Source organism: Trichechus manatus, unplaced genomic scaffold (genome assembly GCF_000243295.1).
Source record: "Trichechus manatus latirostris isolate Lorelei unplaced genomic scaffold, TriManLat1.0 scaffold00165, whole genome shotgun sequence".
NCBI lineage: Eukaryota > Metazoa > Chordata > Mammalia > Sirenia > Trichechidae > Trichechus > Trichechus manatus.
In genome coordinates this window covers 2,324,633-2,341,063 of record NW_004444101.1, presented here as the reverse complement: position 1 = coordinate 2,341,063, position 16,431 = coordinate 2,324,633, and the positions used below count along the sequence as shown (strand labels likewise).

At 48.6% G+C, this 16,431-nt stretch overlaps 1 protein-coding gene across 5 annotated transcripts in view; it reads right to left on the bottom strand.

Moving 5' to 3' along the window:
• The window catches only part of UBE2F (ubiquitin conjugating enzyme E2 F (putative)), a 41,436-nt gene that overhangs the window by 6,702 nt on the left and 18,303 nt on the right, over nt 1-16,431 (bottom strand). For 4 of the 5 annotated variants that reach the window (XM_023740876.1, XM_004386465.2, XM_023740875.1 and 1 more), the window contains 5 exons: nt 11,009-11,076; nt 5,175-5,245; nt 4,227-4,284; nt 3,414-3,446; nt 792-854 (listed from right to left, as the gene is read on the bottom strand). In XM_023740876.1, the coding sequence (XP_023596644.1) occupies nt 792-854; nt 3,414-3,446; nt 4,227-4,284; nt 5,175-5,245; nt 11,009-11,076 (293 nt within the window). The remainder of the gene's footprint in view (nt 1-791; nt 855-3,413; nt 3,447-4,226; nt 4,285-5,174; nt 5,246-11,008; nt 11,077-16,431) is intronic. The other variant, XM_023740874.1, reaches the window with a different exon arrangement.

The following is a 16,431-nucleotide window of genomic DNA, read 5'->3' as shown; positions in this document are numbered from 1 at the left end:
AGACACGGGATTACGATTTCTTCATTCCGACACATCTCTGATTTCTTCACGCTCCCTTAGACACGGGATTACGATTTCTTCATTCCGACACATCTGTGATTTCTTCATGCTCCCTTAGACATGGGATTATGATTTCTTCATTCCGACACATCTGTGATTTCTTCATGTACTCTCATACACATCTGTGGCTTCTTCATTCCTCCTCACACGCCTATGATTTCCTTTTCCCTCACATGTGTCTGTGATTTCTTCATTTTGTCTCACACGCATTTACAATTTCTTCATCCTCCCACACACATCCATGGTTTCTTCATTTTCCCTCACACACGTCTACGATTTCTTCATTCTCCTCCACACATATTTACAATTTCTTCATTCTCCCACATGCATGTCTGTATTGCTAATAGTGGCCCATTTCAGACTGCATTCTACTGGAAAACCACATCTAACCAACAGTACTTCTCTCTGACTTTGGGGAAAACACTTTTCTCTGAGACTACTCACATTTATTATAACACAGTATTTATTTTGTTGTTTTTAGCTGCCACTGAGTCAGCTTCGACGCGTGACAACCTTATGTATAACAGAAAGAAATGTTGCTCGGTCCTGTGCCATCCTCATAATCACTGCTATGTTTGAGCCCATTGTTGCAGACATAGTATTTACAAATTGCTTTAATTAAATTCCAGTCCTGGATCCCACTATTCTCCATTTCTTACTGATCTAATCAAGAGAAAGTAATTATCTCTGTACCCAATGTATCACACAGAACAAGTCTGTTACTAGCTCACCTTGTCCCGCAAATGATGTTCTGCGGCTTCAATATTCAGTGGATCATCAAAATTCAAAAGATCCTTAAAAAGAAAGAAACTCAAAGTCAGCAGTGGGAAGAATCTGCTTTTCTGCTGTTATAAGTCTTCCTATTGTGAAGCAGGCAACAGAAATCTAATTAGCAGTGGCGGAATGACCTGGAGACAAGCAATTCCAGTAAGAACCAAAGTTCCTTCGAGGTAAGGGTACTATACATGTGGGCATTTTTTTCAAAATGGTGATTATGGTTGACTGAATGAAGCTGGGGCTATGTGTACATGGAATTCAAGAGTTTGGTAAAAATGGAAGCAGCAGCAACCACATTAATTTCTCATGCTATTTTTTATAACTGGAGAATGAAAACCACAAACCACTCTCACTATGAACATTTAAAAAATAAAAATCATAGTTCTTTCATTAAAAATACATTTTCCTCTTTTAATTTAGTTTGTGATTAACAACTTCGCCTTTGTAAGGCTCAGCTTTCAGTTCTGACCTTGTAATCCACGGGCATGAGCATTTCACTCCATCCCAGCTGCGACAGCGTCTGCAACCTCGCTGAACGCAGGACCATGCCACTGGGCCGGCCTGCTCCTGGGCCCCTAAGACTGACACCAGGATCCTTTTACCTCAGAAAAGCATCCGAATGGCTTGGCCCCCAGTCCCGCAAGAAACATCACAGAACAGATGCTCAATTCCAGATCAGAGGCTGGGTCTGATCTTTACACTTCCCATTCCTCTTCTTGAAAATCAGAGTAGTGACTTTGTTGTTTTGGGTCACTGCTTTCCACAGCATGCAATATATAATGGGTCATTTAAAGACAACCATATTTCTCCTCAGAACCATGTTAAACTGGGGGGTTCTACTCCTGACTTGGAAATTAGTATGAATGTGGCCAATCATATGTCATAAATAAAGCAAAGAAAAATTATGAACCTCTGTGATCATTTACAGTTGTAAAATTAAGACTCCAAGTCTTGGAAATGGGCAAAAATATAAAGTACGTAATCTATGAGTTACCCAAAATACCATAAAGACTATGTCAGACATACAGAATTCTTCATCTTCTTTACCATACATCTGCCCTAAAGTGAATATTGGTGGAATAACCATGGCAGACTTAATGCGCACTTCTGATGGGCTCTTTAGAATTCAGAAGGCTTGGATGGGGCACTAGGAGAGGCGATGGGGAGCTCATTTGGCTGCATCAGATTTCTTCAGAAACAAAAACAAAAGACAAGTCCACAGAGCCGATGCTTATTTCCTTCCATTAAATCCCCTGAAGCAAGCAGTTAGTCAAAACTGCTTCACAAGCCACAGGGCCTATGGGAGGTGTGATGGGTTCCAGAAGAATCTATGTGGCTGCTGATGACAGTGATGGGTGTGTGGACCCCTGGCGAGGGTCTGAACTAGCAGCTGTCCTCGTTGGCCCCTCAACCAAAGCTAAAGATACAAAGGCTCCATATTACAATGTAGCACAACCACGGAGCAGATCTCAAATCACACTCAACCTTGTACTTCACTCACTTCAATGGAAAAGCCATGAACAGAATTACAACCAAACTACAGGGCTGGCAGACACTGGGTGGCGGAGCCCAGGTCTCAGCAGGAACTATCTCCTGTGGGGATGAGGACGATCCTGGAACAACTGGGAAGTGCGTGTGTGTCTGCTTGTGCCTCAGGCACCCGTGGGGAACACCAGTGTGATGTTCACCAAAGGCAGAAGGCAGGTAGGATGGTGAGGCTGAGTCCTGAGGCCCTGCTCCTTTTCCTCATGCTGAAGGTAAGCACAGAAATACAGGATGCGGACCAGCAGACCCGCCCTGGGTCTGGCTGTGGCAAGTCCCGTGAGCCTGCACCCAACGTCTCGGGGACGCCAGGCTGTCGTCCTGGGCAGGCTGTCAGTCCGAGATAGACTCATTTCCATGGGGAGGAACTAAGGTTTTAACAAAAGTTGCAGAACTTGGTTTTATCAGAGGCAGATCTCTGAAGTTCATTTCCAGTAAAGCTCTTTTTTGACTCAAAAAGTAAAAATTCAAAGGAACAAATAACACTGGGTAAAACATCCAGATGATGGCGTTCTGCAATGCCCTCCCCAGCGTTTCACCGGGCCTCTTCCTGCCCACAGCCTGTCTGAGCCGTGCTTTCTCCCTGACAAAGGCACCCTTGGGCAGCTCAGCGCTCATCATCCTAAAACAACACCTCCAAGGTTCTGATCAGGGTAGGTAAGCACAGCATTATTCCTCCAAACCAGGACCCTCACGGGGCAGGGTCACAGCCAGGGACTGAGCCACCCCACTTACAGGAGGCTCGACACATGAGACTGGCCTGGCACCCCCAGAAGAGGGAGCCCCTCCCTCCTACAGGCAGAGAGCGGCTGTTCTTGACTCTCACACCAAACCAGCTCCACCCCATCCCACTGCCCACCTGTCCCACCACCACCCTCCCCTCTGACTCATAAAAGTGCAACAGAAAAGAGGGGGACACATGTGCATGGGTTTCTGGGATTTTTTAACCCCCCTCGTGTTATCCTTAACGTGATGGTTACAAGCAGAAGTCAAGGAAATTAAGAAAAAATTGGACTTTTGATCAATGTACTTACAGTAAATAAAGAGTTTAATCCCCAAACAACATCCTGAAATAAGGAAGAAAACAAGTTTCAGGCTCCTGAGCACTTCAAGTATTTTAACTCCACGACCGAGGACCGTGTGCTGTCCCGCACCAAAACCTACCTTCAGCACGCTTTGTTCTTCTCAGGACAGAAAATTACAACAACCTCCCCTAGAGTGCTGGGGACCCACAGCAGTGAATGTAAGAGCAGGGCGCGCACGCCGGCCACCCTGGGCGCGGCCACCCAACCCTGTGCCCCGGCGGCCCACAGGTCCTCAGGAGCGAGTACGGCTTTGAATAAATCCACCTGCCATCACCAAATACTGTCCAGACCTTTCAAGTCATCCTAAAAATAGATAAGCCAACTACCCACCACCCCACTGGGTCCTAATAGCTGCTCTAAAGTTATGTCGAAGATCAAGGGAGGCTGACATTTCCAAGAATCAGAGGTTTTCATTAAAACAAAACTAAAGCCAGCGTTCTGCCTGTGCTACCTTGTGATTTGTGACTTGATCACAAACCCCTTCTTGGCCTTCCTGTCAATGAGATGAAGAGTCTGGTCTTTTAAGGTGCGTTTTCATTCTCATCCAATACTGAGTCGTTTTAATTGCCTTCCCTCGTTTACCCAGCCCTGCCCCGTCCCTGGCCTCTTGGTGTGAGCTGGTGCAGAGGAGGAAGACGAGCTCTCAGGCCATCTCAGGGGACAGACAGACGTGTGTCAGCGGACTAGCAGCCGTCCACGGGAGATGCGTTATCACAGAGGACCAGGGAGGAAGGGCTGGCTGCGGGGCGGCACTGCACCTACCTTCAGCGTCCTCGTGGGAGCCCAGCCAGTGCCGTCAATCGAATGTTCTCGCAGTAAACTGAACAGACACAGAAACCACAGGGTTAGGCAGCAGTAGCTGCCGTTTGGTCACGTGACGCCCCGGGAGGCACTGCACTCGCCGCCCCAACTTCTGCCAGTCTGCCTTTGGATGCTTACACCGCACAGGACACTCACGTTCTATCACACTGCGGTGGGCTGTGAGGCCCGCGAGGGTTAAACGTCCTGCCCTGAGACCCACAGCTGCCAAGTGAGGGGCTGGGGCTCAAACCCAGGTGGTCCGGCACCAAAGCCCCTGCAACTGGACCACTGCCTCAATAGAGGAAGCGGAAAAACAGAGGAATAAGCCCAAACGCTCAGTTTCTTATTTATTTTTTAAAATCCACTCATCATTTCCGTTTCTCCACATTATTTAGTCAAGCGGGAAAGGCACTGATCCTGAACTATTGCCACCGGAGATGGGGACGCAAGCCCACCGACACAACGCTCCAAGGCACCCCGGGCAGGTCATGACCAGTCTGCTAAACAGAGTGCGCCTGGAGTGCCCCTGCCCCGGGTCTTCTTAAGCCTGGGTTCCACGCTTTCTCCTCTGGATTTCATTAATCGTACTCTTCACTCTTAGCTAAAACCACCCAAATGGAGGGAACATGGTCCTCGTTAGAATAGAAGGAGGGACCTCCTAGCCACAGGCTGTCCTGAGAACCAGGCCGGGGCCTTGGACACGAGCGGGCAGCAGGCGGACGCAGGTCTGGGGTGGAAGCCGGCACAGGCCAGGGAGCAGATGGGCACTTCAGCTACTACGGGTTTAACCCAAGGCCCTGAGGTATGGTTTTCCAAATCTCCTCTCAGGCAAGCTGACATTTTTAAAAAGCCCAGTGACCAAACCCACGATGGTCACGTGCAGAGAAAAAGGAAAGTAAAGGAACTTGCCTCAGACAGATGTCCCCTGTCTCTGTGATGTTGGGGTGCCAGATTCTGGTCAAGCATTTCACTTTGGGGGGCTGTGAAATGGAGAGAGAGAGATCACAACGATGGCCTTTCAAAACCACAACAGTCTCATCTACAGCTCACTGCAGGGCCCGACTCGGGAACAGTCCCTCCATCACAGCAGTCTGTCCACAGCCCAGCACAGGGCCCCGCTCAGGAACAGTCCCTCAGTCACAGCAGTCTGTCCACAGCCCAGCGCAGGGTGTCACTCGGGAATAGTCCCTCAGCCACAGCAGTCTGTCCACAGCCCAGCACAGGGCCCCGCTCAGGAACAGTCCCTCAGTCACAGCAGTCTGTCCACAGCCCAGCGCAGGGTGTCACTCGGGAATAGTCCCTCAGCCACAGCAGTCTGTCCACAGCCCAGCACAGGGCCCCGCTTGGGCACAGTCCCTCCATCACAGCAGTCTGTCCACAGCCCAGCGCAGGGCCCCGCTCGGGAACAGTCCCTCCATCACAGCAGTCTGTCCACAGCCCAGCGCAGGCTACACTCAGTACTCACTCACCCATCTGGCTGCTCCCTCAGTGTTCAGTGCACCTCACCAAGCATGGGTGCAAACCTGAATACTGGCTCACTTCACATCGGCAGGAGTGTGTTTTCACACCAAATCCAGTACTGCCGATCTCACTGACAGCCTGCCAGCACAACCCAGCAGAACTTCCACAGATGCCCTGTGTCCTGACACATACACAGAGGATGACTTGGGTGGTGCCGTGGAGGAGGCCGCAGTCACTCCAAGGAAGCGTTCTGCATTCTCAGGGCCCCAGGACCCAACGAGCAACAGACACCTTTGCACTAAAAGTCACTGCGCTGTGGCTGAAGGTGACTGCGCCTGGCACCAGTGACCCAGCCCTCTACTATATGTTCCTGAAGATACTATCACAGCACACATCCTCCCTGAGTAAGCTCTTAGCCCAGTTTATGTTTAAAAGCAGGGAGAATCAAAGTGCATACGTGGGAGTGACATGCAGCACTGTGTGACATCACTTATGATGGCCTGTTTGGAGAGAGCGGTTCTTTTGTGATTTCTCTACTATAGGAGCAATCCATGCTCAGTTAAGAAAAAAAGAAAACAAAAATGAGAGGAAAAAAGGTATATTTATACTCCACTCAGAAATACTTTGTATTAACACCCGGGGTGTATTTTTTGAGACCCTTGTCTAGGCCACACACGTGTTCATTTTTCTTCACAGAAACGGGACATGTGCCGTCTGCTGTTTTAGGTATTAATTTCCACCATCCCTTCAGGGGCCTTCCGGCTCCCCACGGTGTGGGTGGACTAGCACTGAACGAACCACCACCCTATCACTGCACGTCTGGGTAGCGCCCAGCCCCCGGTACAAACCGTGCCGCATCAACGTTGCTATCTCTGCCCACATCCTCTATCATTTCTTCAGGACAAAGCCCAGGAAGAGGACTTTCTGGTCAGAAACACGGGCTTCGGACACAGGGCCGAGTGTCCTGGCCTCTTGAGAAGGCTGTGACACAGCACCCACCTGCAGCGCGGGGGTGCCCACGGTTCTAGTCCTCCGGCTAGAGGGAGCGCTGGAGTGATCTGAGACAGATGGCATCTCAAGTCACCAAGACCCTGATGTGATCAACCCTCTGTTAACTGGAGCCGCACTTCCTGGTTTACCTTCGGTATTAATCCTGACTTGTGGTGTGGAATTTTTTTATCTCTATAACCAAATTGTTATACTTGATATCATACTTTACCATCTCAGAGGTATGTAAATACTCTCCTGTGCTTTTTCCTACCATCTCATCTTCTAACCTGCATGATACAGACTTTTACAGCACCCTAACGAACTTCCTTTCTGATTTCAAACCACCACGACATCAAGAGACTCTGCCAAATTACTGAACCAAATGTGCAAATGTATGTGTCCAAGGACTAAAGAATTCCGGTTCAAAGTGAGTTTGAACACACTTAATCAGCTCTAAGGTGCTTCCCTACGAGCACAAAGGGACGTGGCTGAGGGAGCGAAGGCCTGCGTGTCCTCAACCTCCTGAGAGGTCCGAGGCTGCAGAGAGGCGGTCAGCACCCCGTCAGCAGGGCTGTGGAACCCTCTCGGGAACTGAACAGTCAGTCTGGGGGTTAGACTGCATCACCGCCTCCAGCATTTGAAGGAACCTAAAAGAAGGGGGAGCTTGCTTTCCCTCCCAAGACGGTCTCCTCTCAGCGGAGTCCCCGACACATGCTCACTGCCCCCAGGGTTTGCTGCGTCTCCCAGGGGTGTGGCTCTCTCCTCCTTGCTCCTTCCACCTTCTGTGTTCCATCTACGGTTAAGATGCTGACACAGACTGCTCCTTTGTACCCAAAACAGAGCTTGCTCTGCATCAGAAGCGCAGACTTTGCGTTTGGACACAACACGTTCCACACTGAACTCTTCTACACCAGCCCCTGCCTAGGCCACCAGAGCAAGACAAACAACACTCGCTCTGCCTCCTGCAGTCTCCACCGCGCTGGCTGCCACTGCCCTCCGCCCAACCGTGTAACTAAGAGTTTCACGTATGATTAATACTGCACTCCAATTCTATGGGGAAAAGTTGGTTCATTCAGTGGACAACTAGATAAACAGCTGGAAAAATACAGTTACAGAGACCCACTCAGAGCTTTACTCCAGATGTATTAAACTCCCCATAAAACATACAGAACTCTAAGAATACCAGAAGCAAATGTAGAGAATCATCCTGGGGTCTGAGGGCCTGTGATAAACATTTCATAACATGAAAAAGGAAAAAAAGATTCAATTACAGTAGCAAAACAAAAAAACAAACGTTTATAGAACAACAACAACAAAAACACAAATGGAAAACAAGGAAAATATTTACGGCATAGCTCAGAAAAGAGTTTTACATCATTTATATAAAGAATTTTTATAAATCTGTAAGGAAAATAAATACTTCAATGGAAAAAACAGGCAAAGGACATAGTAGCAGCTCATAAAAAAATAATAAATAGTGTAAGTAGGAATAATATTCAGCATCCTACTTATTTAAGAAATGCAAATTCAAACAATGATTTGATGTCATTTATTTCCTCCCAAAATGGCACACAAAAAAAATAAAGACACACATTCTTCACGAGGATTTAGGAAAAAGGGTCTTTTCCAACACGGACAGTGAGGACGCCAACAGGCACAGCCTCTCTGGAGGGTAACTTAATATTTATCAAGAGCCTTAAGCTGAGCGTCAGTTACTCACACCCCATGATTCCACCTGTAGGGACCGCTGGAGGGAGAGAGGCGGACAGCGCCCTGGCTGTGTGGGACGCATCTCACCCCACCGTTTATCCCAGGGGCCAGCAGACTCCACCCAGCCCATGGCCTGGTCTTACACGGCCTGAGATCTAACAACGCCTTTTACATTTTTAAAAGGTGTTTTTTAAAAAAAAGAATGTGTGCCAGAGACTGAACATGGGCCACAAAGCTTGAAATGTTTACTACCGGGCTCTTCACAGAGAGAGTCTGGCTAATGTCATCAGACAAGTGGCTGAGGAGTTGTTTAAAAGCATGGTCCCTCCATGCCATCAAACGCTCTCACTAACGATGATGTGATCGTATGTATTAACCGGCATGAGAATATATGTTCGCACAGTATGGCCAAGTTACCAACTACGTGTAGTGTGACTCCCTTCGTCTGTCTGACCACATATCGTCTGTAACACACATCAGCAACTTATGCTTACTACCCCTGGGTCGTGGGGTGTGCAGCCACCATTTCTAAATTTCCTACAAAGTACAGCAAACTACCTGAGAAGTGGGAGTTCAGCCATCACCCTCCTGCCCTCAGGACTGCGCCTGAACAAGTATTTCTGGCAACGTGGCAGGGCTGCCTTCTCTACCCACTTTGGGGCCGGCCATGGCCAATAATATGCAAGGGATGTGACTCATGTCGCTCCCCAGAGGAAACCAGAGCCACGTGCCCTCTTCCTGCCTCAGCCTGGGCCTCTGCGAGTGGAGGATGCCGGGCAGAGCCTCCCATCAACCCCCGAACGACATGCAGCAGGAGCCAGAGATGATCTGCTGTACTCCTGGTTGTTTCCAGAAACCATCAGAATTGTCCCCAGATTCTAAACAGCTGTACTTAAACCAAATCTCTCAGACTGCCTCCCACCTGAGGCAGTGTCTGCCAAGCCAGGCTTCTCAATTTACAATTTGGAAAACAGCACGTCTCTGCAGACAGTGGGATGGTGGACAGGCAGGAAAACCAACATTTCCGGAAAGTATAAACAGGATACTTCTGACTTTTTTCTTAGATTACCAACTCTTCTCCAACCCCGTAAATTATACCTAAAAAGAACTTCAATGCAGTAGCTCAGTAAAGATGAATTTCCACAGAAAAAGGTTTGGCCTCAAGCAAAAAAGTGTTGCAGCCTGAACTGCACCCTAGTATGTTTCGGGGAAATGATAGGATTCTGCTTATCCAATAGTAGGGAGCACAATCACTGCAAGCAAGACAGTGGGACACACGGTGTCCCCAATACTCGCATCCTCAGATTTTTCCTCCTACGTGATAGGTCTGGAGCGGGTCAGAAACCACCACGGGAAGGCGTAAGTGAGCAGAGCTGCCCGCGTCCCCGCTCCCGGTGCTCACACCGCGCAGTTGGTTCAGAACCTTCAGTGGCTTCTCACTGTCAGATTGACAATGGCCAACAAAACCCTCAAATCTGAGTGTTCTCATTTTCTCCCCATTATTCCCCTGCCCCAATTCATCGACCTTCTACGCGTTGCCTGTTCTCATTTCCACCCTTGTTAAGAAGAAGACGTCATCTAGAACACCCTCTCCTGGGTCCGGGCCAAGCCAGTCAGGACCATTGACATTCTATTTCTGCTTCAAACCTTCCCTGGCCCTGGCCGTTCTCCGAAAGCCATCACCTCTCGCTCCTATCTCAATTCTCATGAGCTCGTTTCCCGTCGTTTGTCAGCATCTCTGTTGTCTGCTACGTTTGTTCCCCCCGCAGTCAGCTTTTTATACTTCACCCCCCACTTCCCTAACTGCTGTGTCAGCGCCTCAGAAGACGGATAGTATACTACTAGGTATAACTATTGGAGAGCCGGCGGCACAGCGGTTAAGAGCTACCGTACACTACGGCTGCTCACCAAAAGGTTGGCGGTTCGAATCCATCAGGTGCTCCTTGGAAACCCTATGGGACAGTCCTACTCTATCCTCTAGGATCGCTAAGAGTTGGAATCGACTCGACGGCAACTGATTCGGTTGTTTTAGGTATAACTGTTACCTAGAAGGGATTAAAATGTAGCTATGTGTATAAATGACTTACAAAGTCATTATTCTTTTCTACACTTCTAGAATGCACATTTTATTGACTTCTGGAATTTGGGTGTTACACCATCAACAAAATACAGTCTTAGACAAAATGCTTTTTTCCTCAGCGCCATACTCAGAAAAACAAGATCTACGTAAACTGCAGGTGGCTCACGTGAGGGCACCCCACCTCGGGGACAGGTATTCAGGTCTAACCCATTGGTTGTCTCCCTGACACACTCGGATGCCCCAGAAAAACCGCCTAGCACAGAGTACTCACTGAACATCTGCTCGGTGGGTGAATTTCTCTGCTGAAACTCTGAAGACCACCAATGAGGGACATTAACCACACAAACGTTAGCGACTTTGCGCCCAGGCCCACGGGTGAGCGACCCAACTGGTGGCGGAAGCACGGGAGGGGTGTTGGGCTGGGTGGTGGCGGCACAGGGCCCCCAGGGCAGGGGCTGTGGCCGGAGGAGGATGACAACAGGCCCCAACGGAGTCTACTCACCACCATGTTGTAGGCATCAGGAACTTCAGTTTCAAACTGAAATTTTCCACCCTGGTAGTAACCCTCATCTATCAAAAAACACAAAAGAAAACAAAAAAATCCTTTAAATTAAAAAAAAAAAAAAAAAGGAAACAAAAAGCAAACATTCTATTAGGATACAGCAAATACAGAATTAAGACTTTAAAACAGAGAAGTGAAGCATCCCCCCACATGCACGCAAGCTAGAGTTGAGTCCTACCCCTGAACTAATTAGGCATCAACTGTTCCCTGCTTGCTGTCTGTCTCCTCTGGGGATCCTTCTGGAAGACCAGCTCCTTCATCCTATGGTCACTCAGACCGCCCCCGACCACTCTCCCCACAACCCCATCACTCTTCCGCACCTCAGCACCCAGTGTACTCCCGACCCGTCTCACCACGTGGAAACCACCCCGTCTAAGTGACTCGTTCCTCTGCTCACTGCTGTCTCCCCAACGGAACGTCAGGCCCCCGAGGGAGGCCGACTAGAGCTGACCGCTGTCTTCCCCGTGCTTCACATGACTTCCATTCACACAACGAACATTTGCTGATCTCCTCCTCTGCCAGGTGCTGTTCTAGGCCCTGGGGGTGAAGAGTGAAGCAGACAAAAGCCGCTGCCTCAGCCAGTGTGCCCGGCCAACACTGTGGAATGGGCGGATGCCTCAGGAAATGGGGGCTGGCAGGTGCGTGGGAGGATGTCCAGGGTCTGAGTGCCACCGCCATGCCGTCCCCAGGTCTGCACTGACTGGGCTGTCCCCTCTCTTCTAGAGTCAGCCTGCAGGGAGCCGGGCTCCACACGCAGGAAGGTCTGCTGGAGCCGTCGCCGGCCAAGGACACTCGGGCGAGAAGGCACTTGAGCCTGGAGAAGTCTCAAATGAAGTCAATCATTCCAAACGTTCAAGCTTGACAGAACTGCTATCAGTCCAGATAGGAGAGCTTTTCAAGCACGTAGTCTCTCAGGCATAAGATCCTCAGAGTACGCCCTAGCTCCACAGGCTCTGGGACCATCAGTCTCATATTCTGGTACTGACCACCACGGCACAGAGTCCAGTGCTGGGCAAACCATACAGTACACTCCGTTTCCAACCAGAGAAATGTTAACTCTCTAAGCTGCTGCTACAGCTTTCGGATGCTGTTGTGAATCTGCCGTCCTTTTCTTTGGGAATAACTGTTATCCATATGTTAGATGCCACGGTCCATCCTCCAGGCTGATGTGACATCTGTCCGTCCCATCCTTCCATACCAAAATTTTCTCTAATTGGCTTTTCATTTCACTGATAATATAGTTTCAACTCTATTGCCTATTAGTTTCAAAGATGTCATTTGGCCTAATGTTTTGATTTTGCCACATGCTTTCTGTCCCAGTCAAGTTCTCATTTAATAATTATTGGAATCACATCTTCTCTTAACTCATTGAAAACAGAGAGCAGGCATGTTCTAATTTCCCTTCTATTTCACAGACTACTTGGGAAAATGATCTGCTTCTGAGCCAGTATCTCTTTCTTCCTCTTCTAAGCTGCACAGCTCTTTGATCTGGTCCAATCTGTTTATTACCGAAGTTCCCCAGAAAGTCCACAGTCCAACTTAAAATGCAGCGGGGAACAGGTTGGAAGTATCTCTTATTTGCTATAATTTTCTTAAGGGGTGCCCAGTGAAAAGTTCGGACTCACCCCCTGGGCCTGGCTCTCGAGCCTGCCTGTTCCAGTGGGGAGTGTGGAGAGGTCTGCCCAGCTCTGCAGCTGGTGGGCAGAGGGGTTCATTTAGAGCATTATGGCCACAACACGCATCACAGCACCAAACACTGTTGCCAAGTCTAGGTTAACGTCTACGGCTGCTGTGGCTGAAAACACTCTGCCTCTAAGGTAACTGGACTTAAGACAGCCATGAAACGCAGGGGGAGGAAGTTCCTGGCACTGCGGCTCACAATCTGCCAACCTGTCCTCCACCCCAACTACAACCGTGCTTTGGAGCCCACTCCCTCCTGCCTTCGAGGAACCCAACACCAATGTCTTCAAACAGCGTTATGGGTCTCCCTGGAGACCAAAGACTGTCCAAGGGGTATGTAGGCACAGACAGCTTCGAAAGGGTCAATATCTAGATGTCCACTTTCTCACAGACTCTACCCTAAAATGAACCCTGAGATGATGCTCGAGGTCCAAGTGTCACGCTATTTTTCGTTTTCCATCCCCCCTTTCCATCACTGCCCTCCCACCTTTAAAAGAACAACCTACCTCTCACCTGTCCTAGCTCTACTACAGTACACTGTCCTAGGTATAAGGAAACCCCAGAGGACAAAAGGACCCCATGAGCGACAGGTCATAGAGAAGCTCCTGGAATCAAAGCGTGTGGTAGAGTGTGCATTCCCTACCTCACTCCCATTTCTGTGAAAGGCAAAACAAAAGGTGTTATAAGTAAGGTATCTGGGGTCGTGCTGGAGTCTTTTGAGTTCAGACATGCTGTCATGCCGATGGCAGGGCTGTTCAAAATTTCATTTAGTGACCTCACACTTCACTCCAAGACTACAGTAAAGGAACATATCACCCCCACAGGAAGGAAGCAAAGGGAGCGCCAAGAAGCAAACCTGTGGTGCCTTCTTCTGGCCAGGCGACCGGCTCCATGCCTCACCTATCTGACTAGGAATTAAAACTCTGAGGTGAGATGGTTGTCAGAGGGGAGCACGTTATAAGAAATAAAAGGTGAAGTAAGGCTTTGGCTGACCGGTCTGACAACAGAGCTGGGCCTGTCTATCAATGGAGATGGCAGACATTCCTGATAAGCTGAACGCACCAAATCTGAAGCTCCAAGCTTTTGAAGAAAATACAGAGCGTGTGATAAGATTTTTTAAATATTATATTGGTAAGTCTGTGTTGAAATGAACAACATGGCAATTTTCTCCATTCTTTTTGAGTATTTCAGGTACAATAAGATGCCTCAAAGTCCAAGAGTGACAAGTGTGACTAATGGCCATTTGATGGGTCTTAGAAAAGGGGCTTGGTGCACACTTCAGAAACTGCACAGTGAAGGGACTCTAACGATAGCGTGACAAAGCCTTTGGCAAGTCAGGAGGTTTTGGATTCTTTGCGTCAACAAAATGGAAGAAGAACCCAATTTAGCAGCCAGTTGAAACATCAAGAAAATGCATCATATGATTTTTGGCCTTAACTGTGAACTCCAAAAACACAATGACACTGCCATACCCAAACACCTTTCATGCCTGTCTACTTATCTATGTGAAAAAGCATTTCTCGGTGCTTCCATCTATAAAGACAAAACACAGGAAGAAAACTGATACTGAACCTTCTTTGAAAAATAAAGTGTGATATTCATACACAAATACATCAACCAAATCAGAAAAAATGCTAACAGTAACCCCTTCATTCTCAGATAAAATGTTATTTTATGGTTAATAATCAAAATTAGCAATATATTTATTGTTTTGATTCATTTATCTATTCAACAAACACTTGATGTGTGCCTACTATGCACGTGCACTGTTCTCGATATTGGTGGCAGGGTAATAAACAAAAGACAAACATTCCCACCCTCATGAAGCTTATATTCTAGTGGAAGGGAGACAGGCAAAATAAGTAAGTAAATAATATGACGTAAGATTGGAGCTAGGGGCTAGGCAGTGCGAGGAGCTGCAGCTCTCCACAGGGCGGCCAGGGAGAACGGAGACAGAGAAAGAGGGTCTCTGGGTGAGGAGCCCCCAGGAGGGAAGTGCGAGAAGGCCCGTGAGAGTACTGGGTGCTCACAGAACGCTGCGGAAGGAAGCCACGTGGCCAGAGCGAGCAGGAGAGAAGTAGGAGCTGAGGCCAAAGAGGTGACAGGCACAGACAGCACGGGGCCTGCGGGCCACTCCAAGTGTGCTGGGTTTTCCTCAGACTGACATGGGGCCATGGGAGGGCTCTGAGCGCAGGAGGGCCACGAGCACATAATTCAAAGGCAACAATTCTTCTTCTGTCTTCCTTATCCATTTTCCAACTTTCGCACGTGTATGAGGCGGGCGACTGAAAACACCATGGCCTTTGGTCAGGTGCACCTTAGTTCTCAACTTCACTACTCAAACTTTACTACCTGTAAAAAAAAAACCCACTGCCGTCCAGTGGATTCCAACTCATAGTGACCCTATAGGACAGAGTAAAGCTGCTCCACAGGGTTTCCAAGGAGCAACTGGTGGATTCGAACCGCCAGCCTTTTGGTTAGCAGCCATAGCACACAGTAGCTCTTAACTACTGTGCCACCAGGGCTCCATAAAACTTTACTACTTAGTCATAATTCTATAATTGTTTTTCAATACTAAGAGTAGCATGACTCCAGATGGATTTTTTTAAAAACCACGATATGAGGCACGTTTTTAGGGTTGGCAGATTTCTGCCGTCCTTCCCTTGATAACAAAGGGCAGGAGCCACGGCCGCTTTCCGACTCACTGCCACCACAAAGTCAGGGCAAACACTGAGCACCAAAAAGCACGCCGAGCACCCAGCTCACCGTGATGACAATGACCCCGGTGTGCACCATCACAAAATGCAAATGCTGAGGCACCGTGTACTCACAGGCACCGAAACCCAAGCGACCTTCTTCTCTGATCCACCACCACCACCCGTTGCCCCATAGGGCTTCCAAGGAGCGGCTGGTGGATTTGAACAGCTGACCTTTTGGTTAGCGGCCAAACTCTTACATTTTTATCTGATAGGACAGTGAACGCAAAACTGTAAAGAACAACTGCTAGACCAATGTAAGAACAGCAAGGAAGACAACATCAAAGACGCTGTCAGATACGCAATCTCAATAATCCAAACAGTCACGTGATTCCGTGAAAAATCGCCCTTTTTGTCCAGAGGTTAATCGTACAAGAAGCAACAAGCCTAGAAAAACCAGCAGAGGTCTCTGGGCGACTCTTGGTCGGGGGCAGGGGCGCAGAGCAATAGCATCCCCGACAGCCAGGGAAAACGCCCTATGAAGGCAGAGGAGGGAAGGTGTTTTTACTACAAACGCATGACAGCCTGAGACTACTCGGTAAACAGAGACCAATCTTAATTGCTGCAGTCATTTCTGAAAACACCCTGTACTACTTAAGGGTACAGTAAACAGTGCTCTTAATGTTACACGTTAAAGAGGTCACCCAGAAAGCATCCACGCGTGCTCATACCCCTCGGCAACAAAGCAGAAAGTGTTTAAGGAAGGTGGCAAAGGAATAGTTACAACTGTCGTCATTTCAAAGTTTAAGTCCTTGATCAGCTATCTATAAATGTCAGGTGTGTGGAACACCCATCTCTATAGACGAAGCTTTGCTCTCCACTGTACCCCTGTGCCCTCCCACCCCAGAGGGACAAAGCTTTGCTCTCCACTGTACCCCAGTGCCCTCCCAGCCCAGAGGGACAAAGCTTTGCTCTCCGCTGTACCCC